This window comes from Tupaia chinensis, unplaced genomic scaffold (assembly GCF_000334495.1).
Source record: "Tupaia chinensis unplaced genomic scaffold, TupChi_1.0 Scaffold000231_1, whole genome shotgun sequence".
Taxonomy (NCBI): Eukaryota; Metazoa; Chordata; class Mammalia; order Scandentia; family Tupaiidae; genus Tupaia; species Tupaia belangeri.
In genome coordinates, this window is record NW_006159706.1 from 510808 (window position 1) to 531976 (window position 21169).

Genomic DNA, 21169 nt, shown 5'->3' on the forward strand with positions numbered 1-21169 from the left:
GGTCATTCTCCTGGGGGGGGGTTCTCACTTTCATCCTCCCTCTTCTCTCTCTATGTCTCTCTCTGGCAAGCACACATGCCTTGTAGCAAATTTCGAAAAACAAAATAAACAAATATGTATACATTGTGGAATAGCTAAACTGAGCTAATCAACATATGTATTACCTCACATATGTATTTCTATGGTGAGAACACTGGCATCTACTCTCTTAGCAATTTTCAAGAAAACAATACATTGTTAACTAGAACCACCATACTGTACAAGAGATCTCTTGAACTTGTTCCTCTTACCTAATTGAAATTTTGTATCCTTTGACCAACATTACCCTTTTCCTGCGTCTCACAAAGGCCCTAGTAACCACCATTCTACTCTCAACATCTGTCATTTGAACTTTTTTAGATTGCACATATAAGTGAAATTACATGGCGTTGTTTTATTTCACTTACTATAAAGTTCTCTACGTTCATCCATGCTGTCACAAAGGACAGGATTTTCTTTGCTTTAAAGGCTGAATAATATTTCATTGTATATATATGTACCACTTTTTTTTTTTTATCCATTCACCCACTTATTATTTTTTGTGTGTATGGAGAGGTTTTTTTTTGTTTGTTTTTGTTTTTGCTATAGGGCACGTGCACTCGCCAGACAAACAGAGAGACAGAAAGCGAGAAATCACCCCCCAGGCGGGATGGCCACGCCGCAGTCCCTTCTCCTCCATTCTCCTCTCGAGATCTTGGGCATGCACGCACACGCGCCCAGCATGAGTTTTAAGCCACCGGGTCCAGGATGCGAACCACGGTCGACTACATGGGAGTCCAGCGACACAGCCATTACGCTAACTGCTGGTCCCACCATTCACCCACTTAGAATGTTGATTTCATATCTTGGCTATTATGAATAATGAAAGTGCTGATTTCAATGTCTTTGGGTATATACCCAGAAATGGGATTGCTCAATCATATGAAAGTTACATTTTAATTTAAAAAATTATTTATTTTATTTAAATATCATTATTATTAATAATATTATTTTAATTTGACCAAGGAGAGACAGAGAGAGAAGGGGAAAGTAAGAAAGCAAGCCGCCAGGCCCAGGACCCAAACTATGGTTGACCCAGAATTTACTTTCATAAAATTATTTACTTTAAAGGCCATCCGGTGATACAGTGGTTGAGGTGCTGGACTCCCACATAGCCAACCGCAGTTCCAGTCCCAGACCCAGAGGCTTGAAACTCACACTGGATGCATGTGCGTGCATGCCCCAAATTCTGAGAGGAGAATGAAAAGGAAGGGATTGCAGCATGGCCATCCCCCAGGAATGATTTCTCACTTTCTCTCTCTCTGTATCCCTGGCAAGTGCATACACCCTTAAAGCAAAAATCTCTCTAAAAAAAATGATTTACCTTAGTAAAGTTATATTACATGCTGTGTTAACATTGCACAATACCTTGGGAATAGTTTGTAAAGCACTGACACAATTATCAATGAAAAATTAGAATTATTCTACCATAACATGTCATTTCACTGTTTTCTTTTTGTAATAAAATTAAAGGAAATTTGCTGACCTAAAACAAATTCTGCTTATAACTGGTATGTATAGTACAGCCATAGTTGCATGGGTAAAATAATTATAGTTATTAATTCAGCTGATCACTAATCTACTATTTTTAGTGTGCTTTTCACCCAAGTACAAATTCAAGAATGCTTATTGAGTTCTAGGAGTAAATAATAAGTGTTGCAAATTTATTATTTTTCTGACTAGTGGAAAATGAAAACCACTGTGACTTTGTTAGACTCCGGGAAATGCTTCTTTGTACCAATATGGAAGACCTGAAAGAAAAAACCCACACTCAGCACTACGAACGTTACAGGCGCAGTAAGCTGCAGGCTATGGGCTTTTCGGATGTCGGCCCAGACAACCAGCCAGTTAGGTGAGTAGAGATATTGCTAGCACCACCAAGGAGTCGTTTAGAAATCCCCTACCATCACAAGGCACAACCCTTTAGGAGGAGGATGATTATACTTTTCCCGTCCTGGACAGTCCTGAGTTTTAGGATTTTTAATTATCATCTTCAGATCAAGTGGAGGTAGTAGGCGCAGCATAATGCAAGGGCCCATTTAAATGCTGAACTATGGGGGACCAACAATTGGCGTAATGGCTATGTCGCTGGACTCCCATGTAATCGACTGTGGTTCAAGTCCTGGACCCAGTGGCTTAAACTTACATCAGGTGAGAGACCAGCAGTTAGCGTAATGGCTGTGTTGCTTAACTCCAATGTAGTTGATCATGGTTTGAGTCCCGGACCCGGTAGCTTAAACTCACGCTGGGCATGTGTTTGTGTGTGCCCAAGATCCCGAGAGGAGAATGGAGGAGAAGGGATTGTGGTGTGGCCATCCCCCCTAGGGGGTAATTTCTTGCTCTCTGTCTCTCTGTCTCTCTGTTTCTGTCTTTTCTGGCAAATGTGTGTGCCCTATAACAAAAGCCTCTCAAAAAAAAAATCATGCTGAACTATGTGGGGCAGGTAGGTGGTATGGTAGTTAAGGCACTGGACTCCCACATGGCCAATCACAGTTAAGTCCTGCACCTGGTAGTTTTCTCTCTTCACTTTCCCTCTCTCAATCTGTCTCTCTCTGGCCAAATTACTGGACTCCCACATGGCCAATCACAGTTAAGTCCTGCACCTGGTAGTTTTCTCTCTCACTTTCCCTCTCTCAATCTGTCTCTCTCTGGCCAAATTAGAAATAATAACAATGATGAATAAAATTAAATAAGATAATTCCTTTTTAAAATTGCTCCAATATGGGAACCAGCAGTTAGCGTAATGGCTGTGTCGCTGGACTCCCACATAGTCGACTGCAGTTCATGTCCCGGACCCGGTGACTTTAAAAAGCTCACACCAGGCGCATGTGCGTGTGTGCCCAAGATCCCGAGAGGAAAATGGAGGAGAAGGGATTGCAGCGTGACCATCCCCCCTGGGGGGTGATTTCTCGCTTTCTGTCTCTATGTTTCTCTCTGTCTGTCTGGCGAGCGCACGTGCCCTATAGCGAAAACCTCTCAAAAAAAAAAAATTGCTCCAATATGTGTATATTCTGAAGTGTATATACTCTATGTATATATCATACTAAAAATATTAGTTTAATTTTTGTATTTATATAAAACAGAGGTCCAGGAATGAGATTGGCAGGTTAGAGAAGATTGACAAAAAGTAGCAAAACATATTGAGAAGAATTTAATGGGGGGAAAATGGTTGAAAAGCAACAGTGCAATGTTTTCAAAGTCAAGTGAACAAAAGCTTAAAAGAAAGTTGTACTGCAAAGTATGGCAATTTAGTAAAATCCAGTTATACCAGTCACGGTTCTTAGGAGACAACCAAAATTGAACTCTTTTAAATGAACATTTTGAGGGGCCAGCAGGTGGTGTGGTTGTTAAGGCACTGGACTCCCACATAGTCAACCATGGTTCGAATCCTGGACTTGGAGACTTGCTTTTTCACTTTCCCTTTCTCTCTGTCTCTTTCTAGTTAAATAATAATAATAATAAATTTAGGAAATGACCATTTTGAGAGAGGCCTAGATTTATTTTAATTATTTTGAAAATAGTTATGGATTAAAAGTTTGCCCCAGGACCAGCAGTTAGCATAATGAACTCCCATGTAGTCGACCGAGGTTAGAGTCCCGGACCCAGTGGCTTAAACTCACTCCAGGCGCTTGTGTGTGCGTGCCCAAGATCCCGAGAGGAAAATGGAGGAGCAGGGATTGTGGTGTGGCCATCTCCCCGGGGGATAATTTCTCGCTTTCTGTCTCTTTGTCTCTCTTTCTTTCTGGCGAGTGCACATGCCCTATAGCAAAAACCTCTCCAAAAAAAAAAAAAATTGCCCTAATTTTTTTTTCTTCTTTCTTTTTTTTTTTGGAGAGGTTTTTGCTATAGGGCGTGTGCGCTCGCCAGAAAGACAGAGAGAGACAGAAAGCAAGAAATCACCCCCCAGGGGCATGGCCACGCCACAATCCCTGCTCCTCCATTCTCCTCTCGGGATCTTGCACATACGCCTGGCATGAGTTTAAGTCTCTAGATCTGGGACTCCAACCATGGTTGACTACATGGGAGTCCAATGACATAGCCATTATGCCAACTGCTGGTCCCTGTATATACTGTTATATTAAATATTGTGCATTGCTCTTTACAACTCATGATGTAGAAACTTCCATTTTGTGTTACTATACATGTGGAAATATTAGTAAATGTCCTTATGTGGGACCTAACATACTCTATACATCCATAAACAAATACACCCATTATATATAATATCTGTGTATATCTATAAGTGTGTATAGTATCTGTATATGTGTATATTGCATATATATTATCATTTTAATATGAGAATAATGACTATTTTTCTTTTAGTTTTCAAGAGATCTATGAAGCTAAAAGACAAGCATTCCATGCTCAATGTCAGAGGGAAGAGGAAGAGTTAAAACAGAAGTTTATGCAGAGAGTTAAGGAGAAAGAAATAACATTTAAAGAATCTGAAAAAGAGGTAAATACTACCAGCTTGATCAAATTTGTGTTCATTTTTAGGTGTTTGGAAGTTTTTAATCTCAAGAGTTTAGCTTATGATTTTTGAGGATATTTGGCTATTCCTTAAAAAGTAGCTGTTGGGGTCAGCAGGTGGTGTGGTGATTAAGGGACTGGATTTTCATATTGCTGAACTGTGGTTCAAATCCTAGACCTGGTGGCTTGCTCCCCCCCCCCCAATCTTTCTGGTGAGTGCATGTGCCCTATAGCAAATTTAAAAAATAATATTAAGTGCCAGCAGATGGTATAGTGCTTAAGGAGCTGGATTCATACATGGCCAATTGCAGTTTCAACCCATTGTCTTGAAACTTACGCTGCACATCTGCGTGTATGCCCAAAATCCTGAGAGGAAAATGGAGAAGGGATTGTGGCATGGCCCTTTTCCCTGGAGGGTGATTTCTCACTTTCTGTCTCTCCAGCAAGTGCACATACCCTATAGAAAAACAAAACAAAAACAAAAAACTCTCTAAAAATAAATATTTAAAAAGTAGCTATTTAACATGCAAAGTTTCAATATAGCTTTTCCAAAATTATTTTTTTCTAGAGCACTGAGAGTGCTTTCCAACACTACAACATTAGAAGATTTCTTTCACTTTTATAAATAAGTAGGTAAATGTTGATTAATGCAAATATTTTTTTTCTATTATTATTTTTTTGAGAAGTTTTTGCTATAGGGTGCATGCGCTCGCCAGAAAGACAGAGAGAGACAGAGAGATAGAAAGCGAGAAATCACCCCCCAGGGAGGATGGCCACGCTGCAATCCCTTCTCCTCTCAGGATCTTGGGCATGCACGCACACACACCCGGCGTGAGTTTAAGCCACCGGGTCTGGGACTCTAACTGCGGTTGGCTACATGGGAGTTTAGCAACATAGCCATTACGCTAACTGCTGGTCCCTGTTTTTTTAAAGGTTTTTGCAATAGGACACATGTGCTTACCAGAGAGGAGAGAGACGGTAAGAGAAAAGTGAGAAATCATCTCTCAGGGGGGATGGCCACGCCATAAATCCTTCTCCTCTCAGGATTTTGGGCATGCATCCTCACATGCTGGGTGTGATTCTCAAACCTCCAGGTCCAGGACCTAACCACTGTCAGTCATATGGGAATCCAGCACCTTAACCACCATGTCACCTGCTAGCCCCTGATTAGTGCAAATCTTGATTAAAGAACTTTTAGTTGAATTGTGTGGCTCCTTGTTATTTTCATCTCATCTATTTTCAAGAACATGTAAAGTCAGGCTACTCACATAGTTTTGATTATTTACGAAAAATAAACTTTTGGTGAAACAATACATTATAATCAGAACCAAAATTTCTTTCTGTCAAGCACAGGTGGTTTCAGTGTAAAACATTTCCTTTTTAGTAAGCACTTGAGTTTTTTCCTATAGAACAAGTTAGTGATTAGGTGCTATAGACCAGATGTCTCAGTCAGAAACAGTTTATTAGTAATAAAAATCCCATTAGCTCGGGTATAAAGGGAAAATTATGGACTTAAGAGTATGCCGTAGCATTCAAGAACAGGAAGCCTAGCTGAATCTCATAAAGACTTGAACTCCAACTAGGAAATGACCGAAGGGACCAGCAGATGGTGTAATGGTTATATTGCTGGACTCCCATGTAGTCAATGATGGTTCGAGTCCCGGACCTGGTGATTTAAAACTCACACAAGGTACATGTGCTTGTGTGCCCCATGTCCTGAGCGAATGGAGGAAAGGGGATTGTGGTGTGGCCATCCTCTCCTGAGGGATGATTTCCTCGCTTTCTGTGTTTCTTGTGAGTGCACACACACACATTGTGACAAAAATCTCTCATAAGGAAATAAAAGAAAGTGACCAGAAATCAAAGCAACCATTTAAGTTTTTTATTTGACCTTATCTTATTCCCCTTAGTTATGATCCTTATCTCTGTACATCTGCTCTCTTTTAAAAATTGTTTTCTCCTTGAAAATCAGTTTTTCTTCCACTTCTCGATATATCCTCCCAGGAAGAATCAACCATACCCTTAAATCGGTATGGGAAGGGGTGAGAAGCAGGTGTTCTATCAACTAACACCTATAGGAAGGAGCAAATGCATTTTTGCCAGAAGGAAAATAATCAAAATGCCAACGGCTCTACAGAAAACAGGTGCATGAAAACTGGCTCATCTGGCTGACTCAGAACAGGAATAACTTGATCATTTTAACGTCATAGTAGACAGGAATAGACAGCAATTCTAATCACCTGGTAAGAGAACCAGAAGCACACAGAGATAAAGTGAAATTCCTAGGCACAGGTACCGCAAGAATCTGCCAGAGTTCAAACCTAAGGCTTGAAAATTTTCAAATAGTTGAAAATTGATTTTTTATAAAAATCTATTTCATTTCATTTATTATTATTTCCAAAAAATTTAGGGAGATTTTTGCTATAGGGCATGGGAGCTCACCAGAGAGACAGAGAGAGAGAGACAGAAAGCATCCACCAAGGGGGATGGCCATGCTGCAATCCCTTCTCCTCCAGTCTCCTCTCAAGATTTTGGGCAAACACACACACACACACACACACACACACACACACACACGTGTGCACGTATGTGTGCACGCCTGGCCCAAGTTTGAAGCTGCCAGGTCTGAGACTCAAACTGCAGTCGACCACGTGGGAGTCCAGGGACGTAACCATTACACTATGTGGTGGTCCCACCAACATTTTTAAACAAAATCATGTCAAAAACCTAGGCCTGGGACCAGCAGTTAGCATAATGGTTATGTTGCTGGACTCCCACATAGTCGAGCACAGTTCGAGTCCCGGACCCGGTGGCTTAAAACTCATGCCGGGTGTGTGTGCGTGCATGCCCAAGATCCTGAGAAGAGAATGGAGGAGAAGGGATTGCGGCGTGGCCATCCCCCCTGGGGGGGATGATTTCTCGCTTTCTGTCTCTCTGTCTCTCTCTGTCTCTCTCACGAGCACACGTGCCCTATAGCAAAAACCTCTCTGTAAAACAAACAAACAAACAAAACCCCTAGGCCTCTCTCTAATAAAATCCAAGGTGCCTTCTTAATTAGCTATTTAAGCTAACTAAGCCTCACAGATAAATAAGACCTCCTGAGGAACAAGAGTAACAGGATCCTTGAAATATTTTAGTTGGTCTACATTTGAGTTAATTTTACTTAACAATGAAATTATAAGACTTTCTTTCAAAAGGTCTTACCCAATAAAAATGTCAACTACGGCTCCACATTCCATGTTATGTCTTAATGTATATATTTTAGTAAATTTAGACTTACGAAATTTTATTGAAAGAGACTTTGTGAAGAAAAAGTAGAGTGAGAAGCTATATCTCATTCAGAAAAAGAAAACAATGATTTAAAATTGTGTTTTGTATGCAGCTGTGAGTTTTATTACATTTGTTTTAATAGGAACACATTTTAAATTATAATTTTAAAATTCCATATTTGAGTGTTTAATCATGAATAGTTGAGATTGTTATTAAAATCATGCTCTATTTTGATGACTAGGGTATATTTAATAAGGAGGGGGGAAAAAAGCATGTGTTTTCAGATGTCTTGCTATTTGTCTTTATAGCAGGTAACTCTGATATTAGACTCAGTGTCTTGAGTCAACTGCACATTTCTTTCACAGCTACAGGATAAGTTTGAGCAACTTAAAAAGGTCCAGCAAGAGGAGACAATAAAGCTTGAAGAAGAGAGAAGACAATTAGAAGAAGAACTAATAGAGTTTTATAAGCTGAAGACTGCCTCTGAAACGTTACAGGCACAGGTGTGCACCAACGTGAGAAAGGACAAAGATCGTAAGAAGTAGTTCTTTCTTAACGTTCGCTGAGCCCCATCATTCTCGATCACACCTTCCTATGGGGTTGTCTTTAGAGCATTTAACTCTGATATTACTTCTAATTTTTCTTTCTTTTTTTTTTTTTGGACAGGTTTTTGCTATAGGGCGTATGCACTTGCCAGAAAGACAGAGAGAGGCAGAGAGACAGAGAGGGAGAAATAAATACATAGCATAGTATAAAGCGTTGGTTAGGTGGGGAAATTCTTTTTATTATAACCCTGGCTGTGGCTCAAGTAGTGACTTTTAATTTCATATATAAATAGAAGCTAGAGAATTTGTTGGAGACTCCTGGGCAAAAAAATACGTTAGAAAAGGCAAATGATCAAGTCCATTTTCCTTACCAAATTCTCCTAATAATGATTTCTTAATAATTTTTATTATAAAAAGGCATTGAATTTTTATTAGAAACCTTATCTTATTCCCCTTAGTTATGATCCTTATCTCTGTACATCTGCTCTCTTTTAAAAATTGTTTTCTCCTTGAAAATCAGTTTTTCTTCCACTTCTCGATATATCCTCCCAGGAAGAATCAACCATACCCTTAAATCGGTATGGGAAGGGGTGAGAAGCAGGTGTTCTATCAACTAACACCTATAGGAAGGAGCAAATGCATTTTTGCCAGAAGGAAAATAATCAAAATGCCAACGGCTCTACAGAAAACAGGTGCATGAAAACTGGCTCATCTGGCTGACTCAGAACAGGAATAACTTGATCATTTTAACGTCATAGTAGACAGGAATAGACAGCAATTCTAATCACCTGGTAAGAGAACCAGAAGCACACAGAGATAAAGTGAAATTCCTAGGCACAGGTACCGCAAGAATCTGCCAGAGTTCAAACCTAAGGCTTGAAAATTTTCAAATAGTTGAAAATTGATTTTTTATAAAAATCTATTTCATTTCATTTATTATTATTTCCAAAAAATTTAGGGAGATTTTTGCTATAGGGCATGGGAGCTCACCAGAGAGACAGAGAGAGAGAGACAGAAAGCATCCACCAAGGGGGATGGCCATGCTGCAATCCCTTCTCCTCCAGTCTCCTCTCAAGATTTTGGGCAAACACACACACACACACACACACACACACACACACACACACGTGTGCACGTATGTGTGCACGCCTGGCCCAAGTTTGAAGCTGCCAGGTCTGAGACTCAAACTGCAGTCGACCACGTGGGAGTCCAGGGACGTAACCATTACACTATGTGGTGGTCCCACCAACATTTTTAAACAAAATCATGTCAAAAACCTAGGCCTGGGACCAGCAGTTAGCATAATGGTTATGTTGCTGGACTCCCACATAGTCGAGCACAGTTCGAGTCCCGGACCCGGTGGCTTAAAACTCATGCCGGGTGTGTGTGCGTGCATGCCCAAGATCCTGAGAAGAGAATGGAGGAGAAGGGATTGCGGCGTGGCCATCCCCCCTGGGGGGGATGATTTCTCGCTTTCTGTCTCTCTGTCTCTCTCTGTCTCTCTCACGAGCACACGTGCCCTATAGCAAAAACCTCTCTGTAAAACAAACAAACAAACAAAACCCCTAGGCCTCTCTCTAATAAAATCCAAGGTGCCTTCTTAATTAGCTATTTAAGCTAACTAAGCCTCACAGATAAATAAGACCTCCTGAGGAACAAGAGTAACAGGATCCTTGAAATATTTTAGTTGGTCTACATTTGAGTTAATTTTACTTAACAATGAAATTATAAGACTTTCTTTCAAAAGGTCTTACCCAATAAAAATGTCAACTACGGCTCCACATTCCATGTTATGTCTTAATGTATATATTTTAGTAAATTTAGACTTACGAAATTTTATTGAAAGAGACTTTGTGAAGAAAAAGTAGAGTGAGAAGCTATATCTCATTCAGAAAAAGAAAACAATGATTTAAAATTGTGTTTTGTATGCAGCTGTGAGTTTTATTACATTTGTTTTAATAGGAACACATTTTAAATTATAATTTTAAAATTCCATATTTGAGTGTTTAATCATGAATAGTTGAGATTGTTATTAAAATCATGCTCTATTTTGATGACTAGGGTATATTTAATAAGGAGGGGGGAAAAAAGCATGTGTTTTCAGATGTCTTGCTATTTGTCTTTATAGCAGGTAACTCTGATATTAGTCTCAGTGTCTTGAGTCAACTGCACATTTCTTTCACAGCTACAGGATAAGTTTGAGCAACTTAAAAAGGTCCAGCAAGAGGAGACAATAAAGCTTGAAGAAGAGAGAAGACAATTAGAAGAAGAACTAATAGAGTTTTATAAGCTGAAGACTGCCTCTGAAACGTTACAGGCACAGGTGTGCACCAACGTGAGAAAGGACAAAGATCGTAAGAAGTAGTTCTTTCTTAACGTTCGCTGAGCCCCATCATTCTCGATCACACCTTCCTATGGGGTTGTCTTTAGAGCATTTAACTCTGATATTACTTCTAATTTTTCTTTCTTTTTTTTTTTTTGGACAGGTTTTTGCTATAGGGCGTATGCACTTGCCAGAAAGACAGAGAGAGGCAGAGAGACAGAGAGGGAGAAATAAATACATAGCATAGTATAAAGCGTTGGTTAGGTGGGGAAATTCTTTTTATTATAACCCTGGCTGTGGCTCAAGTAGTGACTTTTAATTTCATATATAAATAGAAGCTAGAGAATTTGTTGGAGACTCCTGGGCAAAAAAATACGTTAGAAAAGGCAAATGATCAAGTCCATTTTCCTTACCAAATTCTCCTAATAATGATTTCTTAATAATTTTTATTATAAAAAGGCATTGAATTTTTATTAGAATTGTTAAACTTTGATGTCAGAACTTATAAAACTGATATTAGAGTAAAAGATTTAGGACTGGCCCCACGGGCTAGTGGTTAAGGGAGCCAGATCCCATGCGGCCAGCCATGGTTCAAATCCTGGCCCTGGCAGGTTGGAATATACACTGGGCATATATGCATGCATGTTCAAAATACTGATAAGATGGAGAAAAGGAGAGAAAGGATTGTGACATGACCACACCCCATTGGGGGTGCTTTCTCCCTCTCTCTCTTTCTTTCTGGTGAGAACAATCCTCGGGCAATTAAAAAATAATAATAAAATAAAAGATTCAAAAGCTGGAGAGAGCCAGAGCACAGTGGCCAGCCATGAGTAATATTTATATGAAAACATTATGCCTTACAGATTTGGGGTATTTGTTAAAGTTACCAAAGTTATAGAAAATGAGATGGACTTTTTTACTTTAACAAAACTTTCTTCTGACGTATATCTTGAATTTAAAATGTTTGACTAAAACATTGAATATGGTTGACCTTCATCATGACTCATTCTATTGAAATTCTATCTTTATCTCAGTTTTCTCCAACTATATCTGGAAAGGTCACAGAGCCCTCCTCCTATTCCTAAAAGAGTAACAATTTTTTTTTATTGAAATTTTATCACTGCATCCATTTCAAATACACTTTTTAGGATATCAAAATATTATAACTTAACTTCGAAATATTTTGAAAATATATATTGCATCTGACTGCAATATATATTTACTTCATAAAAAAGTTTAATGTAAAAAATATGAGAGAGCCGACCCCATAGCCTACTGATGAAGGGAGCCAGATCCTGCGTAGCCAATGGAAATGTGAATTCCAATCCCCGAGGCTTAAAAAACATGCGGAGCAAATGTGCACGTGGGGTCAAAGTCACAACAGAATAGAGAAATGGAGAGATTGCAGCAGAATCATTTCTCATCACAGTGTGCTTTCTCCTTCTCTCTCTGTTTTCTCTAGCCAGGGCAAAATATATGAACAAAGGGGGGGAATCCACAATGATTTTTTTATGTGTTGTTAAATCATCCTATAGATTTTAGTGAGTGTGTGTGTTTGCTTTTTTGTAAAAAAGTAATCTACTTTCCAATGGAAGCTCCACAAGAACCAAGATCTTTGTTTTGTTTGCTTATGTTTCTATTCTTAGGCCTAAAACAATGCCTGATACACAGTAGAAATTATTCATTGACTAAAAAAACACAAAGATAGTGCATTAGCTATCTTATATGAATGGATAGTTTTATTTCGATAATTGACTTTCAGAAGCTAATTTATGTAACGTAATACTGCTTTTCAATATGCTTGTGAATTACTTTGCTGGGGGATTTTTTTATCTTCTCATTCTTTTATCTTAATCTAATGTTATTAAAATTGGAATCATCAATGTTACTTCATATATTAAAATCATAACATTTACCTTTTAAAAATTATCATGTTGCTGCATTTGAGATTAGGTAATAACAGGAAAAGTCATAGGTTTTTAGAGCACAGAAAGATTCAGGCTAAAAAGCAAAAACAAACAAACAAGAGCATATTTTTCTTTTCTTAATTAAAAAAGTGTCTATTTCTCATATAACTTTAAACTGTATGAATAAAATTCTTATTTTTCTTCCAGTTCTAGTTTTATGTAAAACTAAGTTTTTACATTTATGCAGCACACAATGTCTTAATAAATCAATTTACTTGTTGTCACTCATTCAATTACTGCCTCCTTTTGTGTTTCATTGATTTTTTTTTGTAGAGATATATTTTGTTTCTATTCTCATTTTTTTTGTGTATGCATTATATGAATATTTCTTTGGTTACTATGAGAATTACATACAGCATCCTTAAGTGAAAACAATCTAATTGAAGTTGATATGTGTCATATCACAAGTGTACTGCTACACTGCTCTACTCTGTTTGTTGTCAGTGTGACAAATTAATATATTTATTTATTGCATTATCTACTAACATAGAGTTCTAAAATTATTTTTCATGCATTTGCCTTTATATCCTATAGAAAATAAAAATTAGAGTTACAAACCAAAATTAAAATAATACTGATTTTATATGTGCACGTGTATTTATGTCTACCAGATAGCTTTCTATCTTCATATGGATTTGAGTTACTATCTAGAGTTCATTTATTTCAACCCAAAGAACTTAATATTTCTTGTACAACAAGTCTAGAGGTAATAGACCCTCTCAGCTGCTGTTGCTTCTCCTTCTCCTTCTTCTTTCTTCTTCTATTTTCTGTTAATCTGGAAAAGTCTTCATTTATCCCTCATGTTTGAAGGATGGTTTTGCCAGAAATAGAATTCTCGGTTGACAGTTTTTTCTCCCATCACTTTAAATATATCATCTACTGCCTCCCATCTACCAAGACTTTGATAGAGATATCAGCTGACAATATTATACAGAATTCCTTATATGTGATAAGTTACTCTTCTCTCAGTGCTCTCGAGATTGTCACTTGGTCTTTTGACAGTTTGACTGTGATGGTCCCAATGTGGGTCTCTTGGTGTTTATTATACCAAGAATTCATTAAGCTTCCTGGATTTGTAGATTCATATCTTCCCTCAAAATTGGAAATTTTTAGGTCAGTGTTTATTTTTTAAATTAAAATATTTTATTTAACTTTATTTATTATTATAATTATTCTTTTCCAGTTTGATCAGACAGCGAGAGAGAGAGAAAGTGAGAGAGCAAGCCACCAGATCCAGGACTTGAGCCACAGTTTGCCATATGGGAGTCCTTTAACCACCATGCCACCTGCTGGCCCTGGTCAGTGTTTTTTCAAATAACTTCTTTCTCTTTCCTTCTGGAATGTTAATTATACACGTATTGATCCAGTTGATGGTATCCAGTAAGTCTCTTAGTCTTTGTTCACTTTTCTTCTTTCTCCTCCTCAGATCTGTCCATTTCAAATGTCCTATCTTCAAGTTTAGTAAATGCTATGGCTTGGATATAGTTTGGTCCCATCAGCTAGCATAATGTCATCCCTGTAATGGACCAATGTGATATATTTTATTTCGTATAGCATTGAATGTGTTAGGATTAGTCAAGATGAGAGCATATACTTCAGAATCAAGAGTTATGGTAATGATCAGCGCCTAGATTAATTGATTCCAGGGTGAAAGACAAGGTAAGATTCAGGTTGAAAGTCAGGGGTAGAGGGTGAAAGTTAAGGTCTGGTAACGTTCAGGCTGCAGTTCAGCATCAGGATCAGTGTGAAGAAGAGAATGAAAACCAATGTCTGGGTCATTATGAAGATAATGTGTCCATCACAGTTAGGGTCAAAGTGAGGTTAAGGGTGAAGTTCAAGGTCAAGGTCAATCCAATGGTCAGGATCTATGTCAGAGAGAGTGCAAGGGCAGGGTTATAGCTGTAATAGTCCACCTTCTTTTTTTTTTTTTTTAACAAACTTATTTCTAATGTTAGTTCAGGTACTGCTGTCACAGCAATAGAAACGTTAATCTTCTTGGCAATTGTGCTTAATTTTTCCTCAGTAACAGTAATGGATTTGAGGTACTCACTACTTCAGTAATCTGATATTTTAAAATTATGGACCACCAGATCGTGATGACTTACATCATCATCTCTGAAAAATTGAAAATACTCCAACTATTGCTTCTTACAAATGTGCAACCAGACACTTGGGTGACTGGAAATGTGAGCACATGCAGTGCAGTTAACAAGTTTTTCTATACTTAAAAAAATGATTTACAACCTGTCAATTTCAACAACTTACGGAATGGTTGCAGTGGAGTTTTAATGTTGTGCTTTGTGTTTCCCATTCACTGTAAAAACCTCAACCATAAACCTGATGATGGTTCATCTTCTCCTAAGCACTTGACGAATGGTTAGCTAAACGGCTCCCAAGGCCAGATAGTGCTATGCTTAGGGAAAGTTAAATTTCATGAATTGAGTCAAAATGACCTCTAGCCACTTTTTTCAACCACACTGTGCAGAGCAATGGAGTTAATCTAATACTGCTTTCATATATTAACAGATTTTCCGTCCTTCTCCTCCACCCATGCACACTAGTCTGGGTCTTTCTGTGAAGGCGAGGGCTGTTGACTACCGTGCCGCCTGAGCAAGTCTTGCTTCTCCATGAACAGACTGGGATTTCCTCGGTGGTGCAGGGACAGCTCTGGCACCAACCACACCTCAGAGTTGGTTGTTGCTGCTTGTTTCCCTGGGAAGTCACACTCTTTTGCTGGGTCTGGGCCCTCCTGGAAGGATGGGGAGGGGCGTGGGAGAAAGTGAGCTCGTTTCCTTTCTAAACTGAACCACAATGCAGAAGCCCCAAAAACTCAAGTTGGAGATGGGGTTTAATAGACCCCAGGGACAGGCTCGTGGAGGATGGAAAGCCCGTTCGGCCTGCAACGTTTCCCGCTTTAGAGAGAACCCTGAGAGCGACCAGCGCGCGCGCCAAGTGCTGTATCTGATTGGTGTGCCGCCCTCGAGCCCCGCTCCACGCGCCCTCCCTCGGGCGGAGCTTTGCAGTGGAGACAGCGCCGCCAGCGAAACGCCTTCCTTTCGTTTCTCCTAAGCCACGAGCTTGGCCTGGCCCTGATTCCACACAGATCCTTAAAATAAGGAGGCTTAGGACCAGCAGTTGGGTAATGACTGTGTCGCTGGACTCCCATGTAGCCAACCGCAAACTCACACTGGGCGCTTGTGCGTGTGTGCCCAAGATCCCGAGAGGACAAGGGAGGAGAATGGATTGTGGCGTGGCCATCCCCCCTGGGGGTGATTTCACGCTTTCTGTCTCTCTGTCTCTCTCTGCCTTTCTGGCGAGCTCATGCGCCCTATAGCAAAAATCTCTCTAAAAATAAGTAAATAAATAATAAATAAATAAGGAGGTTTAAACTCTGGAGGTCTGAGAACAAGGGCCTCTAATCTGGAAAGTGACAGAAGGGTGAGGCAACGGGGAAGGCGGGCTTTTCTGCTTCCCAGGGCAGAGGCCTGGCCTGCGGCCCAGAGATGGTAGAGCCAAAGGTAAGGGGTTCTCGTCTGAAATAAAAGGAACATGCAGGATGGTGCCCAAGAGCCTTTCCAACTCCAAGTTACCGTGACACTCCGAGGAGGCCCGATTTTTTTTTTTTTTTAGAAGATCTATCAAGCTGGGGCTAAGGCCAGAGTGTTGAAAAGTGGAGGCATAGGGAAATGGAGTACCTTGGTTGGGGATCTGGGGCGGCCGCACCACATGCGGAGGTTCTGATCTGTAGACCTCTGTGAGTAATCTCTGCACGGTTTCCATGATCCTGGCACTGGCTGAGGCTAGGATGGGTGACAGGAGCAAGACTCTGTTAGGGGTGCGTGCGTTCTCTCCTTCTGTCTCTCCCATGGAAGAAATAAAAATGGAAAACAAACACACACACCAAGAAGTCGTGGCAGTGAATTTGGCGCAGAATGAGGGAGATCGTAGACTTTCAGCAACTGCCTCCCTGTCAACTGTGACAATTTCTGGAGGGCTTCGATCCACCGTCTTTTATTCTAACCCACCCCCAATGCCCATCCCCAGTGGTTCCTCCTTAGTCTCTGCCTGCCCATTCCCCCACCTGCCATTTTAGTACATCCAGTAGTTACTTAAAATGCTAACCTCTGCTCGGAGTAATTAAGTCCCCAAGATCAAAGCTAAGGAGGGCTTAAGGAAAAGGGATCAACTGCCTTTGATGATGAAGAAGATGATGAAGAAGAGCCAGAGAGTCCAGTAAAACCAATATCAGCATTTATTGAGGTGTCAAAAATATAGTAACAGCAGGAAGGGGCACAGTCTGGAGACAGGAGAGAGAGCCAGGATGGGAGAGATGAAGGCCTGGTCTCTGGGCTGGGGGAAGGCAGTGGGTGAGTCAGACGCTCACAAGGACTTCAGAAAGGCCCTGTACTTGGCCAGGAATGGGCTGGCCATAGTGGTCAGCTCCTGACGGAGTTCATTCAGAGCCCGGTCTTGCTCTTGCTGCTCCCCTGTCACCTGCTGCCCGTAGTAGTTGACGTAGAAGTTCACCCAATCATTCACCACGACCACCATGGCTTCTTCAGAGATAGGAGGTTCAGAAAAGACCTAGGGATGGGGGAGGGGTGCAGAGGGGAGGAGAAGGCGTGGGAGGGCGAGGTCAGTAGTGTGATTCAGGAATACCCAGGATAGTCCCACAAACTCCCACCTCCTCTTTCCTCTGATCTGTGTTCTCTAGCTGTTCCCAGCAACTCCACCATTACCCTCCCAGCTAGCTGCCAGTCATTCTTCTTTCTCTGCCCTCCTTCCAACCCTTAGCTCCTCAAGGCTTGTCTCTGAAACAGAGTCCTTGGGCTTACCTGCTGATCCAGGAGAACACTGAATTTCTTCATTCCTGTGGCAATGATGTCTTTATTGACCTGAAGAAGGGCCATCTGCCTGGTTAGAGAAAGAGGTAGAATTGAAGTATTACTTTTGCGTGTTCTCATGCCCTGCAGGACCGCCTCTTTTCCAAAACCTTTCAGATCTTGCTCTGGTCTGAGGTCACTTTAATCTCACGTAGGGCTCACCTTTCGGTGCAGCAGTGCCACGTACGTGTCACCCGCACTCTTTGGGGTATGTATGTCTCTCTGTGCCAAGCTAGATGAAAGCAAGGAATTAAGGGTCGGCCTAAGAGGGAAACGCCCTGCGTCTGTGTCCTGAGCGAGGGTGATAGATCAGTGTGGGGAGGAGAAGCAGGGAGAGGCTTCCCTGAACTTAGCAAGATAGTGAGGCCAAGAAAAACAGCTAAGGGAAGACACCTGGAAAACGCAAGAACCAAACTAGGGACATATCCTTGCTCTCTGCCCTGCATGTCCGTATCCAGCTCCAAAGGCTAAGGAAACTAACGTCGATGAGCCTGTTCCACGGGAAGCACTTTTACTACAATTAATGGCAGTTATTCCAACTCGTAGATGAACTGTCGGTAGCAGCTTACATTTGTTCATTTGGGCCAGGCATTACTTCAAGCAAATATTATTTAACCTTATAAAAAATCCTCCAGACACATTTTGCAAATGGGCCATTTGTAAGATACACGGGCTGGACAGGCTGTGCTCCATGAGAATACACACATTTGTCTTGTTCTGTGCTACATCACCAGGTACCCAATAAAGTGGGAATATTTTTTTCTTTTTTTAAAAAGTAAGTTTCCTAGGCCAGCAGGTGACATGGAACTTAAAGTGCTGGATCCCACATGGCCAACTAACTGCACAATTACAGTCCCAACCTAGCAGCTTGAAAAGCACGCCAGGCATGTGTGCTCAAAATCTAAAGAGAAGAATGGAGGAAAAGGACCTGTGGCATGGCCATCCCCCTGCCCCTCCCTGGGAGAGGGGTTGTGTGTGTGTGTGTGTGTGTGTGTGTGTGACTTCTTGTTTTCCCTCTCTCTGTCTTCAGGGCGTACATATGTCCTATATCAAGAAATGAAAATATCTAGGTATCTATATATCTATCTGCATTTATTTACTTATTTCCTGGGCTGGCTCCATGGCCTAGTAATTAAGGCAGTTGGATCCCACATGGGTGACCCTGTGGTTTGAGTCCCAGACCTAGTGGCTTGAGAAACACTCTAGGTGCATGCATGCGCATGCCCCAAATGCCAGCAGGATGGAGAAATGGAGAGGAGACTGCAGCATGACCATTCCCCATGGGGGTGGTGCTTGCTCCCTCTTCTGCTCTGTCTCTGGCAAGTGTGCATGAACTTTGGGAAAAGTTTTTTAAAAAGGAAAAACATATTTCCTAATTATTTTTTATGTTTAGCAGATTTTCTCAAATGTTAAAATCACTGCTACCAATAGAAATAATTAAAACAATACCATTTAACCTGCCTGACATGTAGCAAAGGGTCTTACGTTGTCTCTAAATTGTGGCTGACACAAATAGTGTATACTGTACTACGTGCCAAATGTAGTTTAGGAGCTTAACACACATGGCTTACGTAATCCTCGTCCCAACCCAGTGTGGTAGGTATTAGTATTACTTCCATCTTACAGATGAAGACACTTGAAAAGCAGAGAAATAAGTAACTTGCCCAAGATCTTCCAGTTACAAACTTAGACAGACTCTGGATTCAAAGAAAGACCCTCTGTAGAATTCTTTCAAATAAGTTGGTCTCAGAGTTCAATACACTCACAGAATCTAACATTTAGTGATATAATACAATGATTATAACCCTTCAATTTTTCACTGTACTATGAAACTAAAAAGAAAATGTTAAATGATAATAAATAATTAGCTCAGGTTTATCTCAGCTTCAGAGAGACTTCATGTAAGTGTCAGATAAGATGAGGAGGGGTTGAAGTGTGTTCTAGGGTGAAATCTCTCATAAAAAAATAATAACAAATAAAATTAAATAAAGAAATAATTTTTAAATGAATGATAATAACAAAGTTAATTTTTTAGAATTACTTTATTTAACCCTATTTATCATTATTATTATTTTTCAATTTGACAGAGAGAGACAGAGAGACAGAGAGAGAGAGGGAAGGTGAGAGAGCAAGCTCCTAAGTCTGGACTAGAATCACAGTTGGCCATGGCTACAGGGCGTGTGCGCTCACCAGAAAGACAGAGAGAGACAGGGAGACAGAAAGCAAGAAATCACCTCCCAGAGAGGATGGCTACGCAGCAATCCCTTCTCCTCCATTCTCCTCTCAGGATCTTGGGCACACACGCATACGTGCCTGGCGTGAGTTTAAGTCACTGGGTTTGGGACTCAAACCACAGTAGACTGCATGGGAGTCCAGCAACATAGCCATTACGCCATATGCTGGTTCCGAGAAGCACCCTGTCTTTAGACTCTCCCCACAGTTTCATGGACTTCTTCCCCAATAATCGCACAAGAACTTCCTACTTATTTTCTGACACTGCTATTGGCATCTCTTGATTTTATCTCCCAAGATTTTTTAGGACCCTTTCAGAAATATATTCCTGAATATCTTGGAGAAGGCTAAAGAAAATTTCTAGTCAAGGATAGGGATGCCTACAGGGAAAAAAAGAAGGAAAAAGAAAAGAAAAGAAAACTGGGCAGTTTATCAGGGCCTCAGGGATCATTTGGTCCAATTTCTTCTTTTCTTCTTCTCCTTCTCCTTCTTCTTTTTAAAGAATCATTATTTAATTTTTATTTATTATTATTTAACTTGACCAGAGAGAGAGGGAAAGTGAGAAGACAAGTCACCAGATCTGGGACTCGAACCTCTGTGGACTTTGTAGGAGTCCAGCCCCTTAACCACACCACCTGCCAGCCCTGCCCAATTTATTCTGATCATGCAGTCATTCATTCATATCTTTTGAGCAGCTGCTATGTGTTATGCAGCACTGGGAATAAAATAAAGAGTAAAAACTACAGTCTCAGGCCTCATAATAAGAAGGCACCCGGGGCTCAGAGAGGGACACTGCCTTTCCCAAAGTCACACAGCTAAAAATTACGTGGACAGCTGAGTCCTGAGCACAGTCCTTTCTGTAGAAACGTCTTCTTGACCTGTCCCAGTGACTGGAAGTTACAGGTCACAAGGAATTCAGGCGCCTTGGGGACTTGCCTGGCCAAGTCATTGTCCCGTAGCCCTGTTGCAAAACGCTACAAAGGAAAAGAGCCCCGCCAGGCCTGGAATGCATCAGGCCAGGCCAGGCCAGAGATAGTTCCAGGCCGGTCGCCCTTTCGCGAAAGACGTTTGTCCCTCGGCCGCCGCGGTAGCCGAGCCGGAAGTGCAGCCCGCCACGTTTATTAGCAGGGGGACTGGTAGGACCGAGGGAGTAGCGATGGTTGACAACGCAGCCCCCGAGGCTCCGCTGTGCTCCGAGCAGTTCGGCTCCGGGACAGCGCGGGGCTGCAGTGTCGCCAGCGACGGGAGCCTGCAGTGGGAGCCCTGGGGGTGGCGCTGGTGGCGATTCACCCGGCCCTTCGCGGTGAAACCCGAAGCGCGGGATGAGGGGGCAGCAGCGGCCCCTGCGGCCTCCTCGCCGGCCCTCTCCGGGCTCCAGGCCCTGTTCCTGCCGCCGGGCTT

At 41.2% G+C, this 21169-nt stretch overlaps 3 protein-coding genes across 5 annotated transcripts in view; 2 read left to right on the top strand and 1 right to left on the bottom strand.

The window, feature by feature from the left end:
- The window catches only part of SEPTIN14 (septin 14), a 31187-nt gene extending 22680 nt beyond the window's left edge, over positions 1-8507 (top strand). For both annotated transcript variants that reach the window (XM_027771679.1, XM_027771678.1), the window contains 3 exons: positions 1762-1930; positions 4402-4534; positions 8184-8507. In XM_027771679.1, the coding sequence (XP_027627480.1) occupies positions 1762-1930; positions 4402-4534; positions 8184-8363 (482 nt within the window). In that variant the 3' untranslated portion in view covers positions 8364-8507. The remainder of the gene's footprint in view (positions 1-1761; positions 1931-4401; positions 4535-8183) is intronic.
- Positions 8508-16882: 8375 nt separating this feature from the next.
- AHSP (alpha hemoglobin stabilizing protein) lies at positions 16883-17780 on the bottom strand. Of its 2 annotated transcripts, none has more exons than XM_006148100.3 (3): positions 17699-17780; positions 17489-17567; positions 16883-17237 (listed from the first exon to the last, which is right to left on the bottom strand). In XM_006148100.3, the coding sequence occupies exons 2-3, from the start codon at positions 17561-17563 to the stop codon at positions 17034-17036; spliced, it is 279 nt and encodes a 92-aa protein (XP_006148162.1). In that variant the 5' UTR covers positions 17564-17567; positions 17699-17780; the 3' UTR covers positions 16883-17033. The 2 variants fall into 2 exon arrangements, with proteins under 2 accessions (XP_006148162.1, XP_027627481.1); XM_027771680.1 differs by having other exon boundaries at positions 17489-17563; positions 17699-17769.
- A 3078-nt stretch (positions 17781-20858) lies between these two features.
- RUSF1 (RUS family member 1) overlaps positions 20859-21169 on the top strand; it is a gene marked incomplete in the record, with an annotated part of 14084 nt that continues 13773 nt past the window's right edge. The window contains 1 exon segment of the mRNA XM_014587689.2: positions 20859-21162. Within this exon segment, the coding sequence (XP_014443175.1) occupies positions 20925-21162 (238 nt within the window).

Bases quoted from the DNA above. Each gene is read 5' to 3' on its own strand.
- AHSP (XM_006148100.3), bottom strand. From the start codon at position 17,563: ATGGCCCTTCTTCAGGTCAATAAAGACATCATTGCCACAGGAATGAAG. The intron at 17,238-17,488 runs GTAAGCCCAAGG...CCCCATCCCTAG, and splicing joins GTGTTCTCCTGGATCAGCAG to GTCTTTTCTGAACCTCCTAT.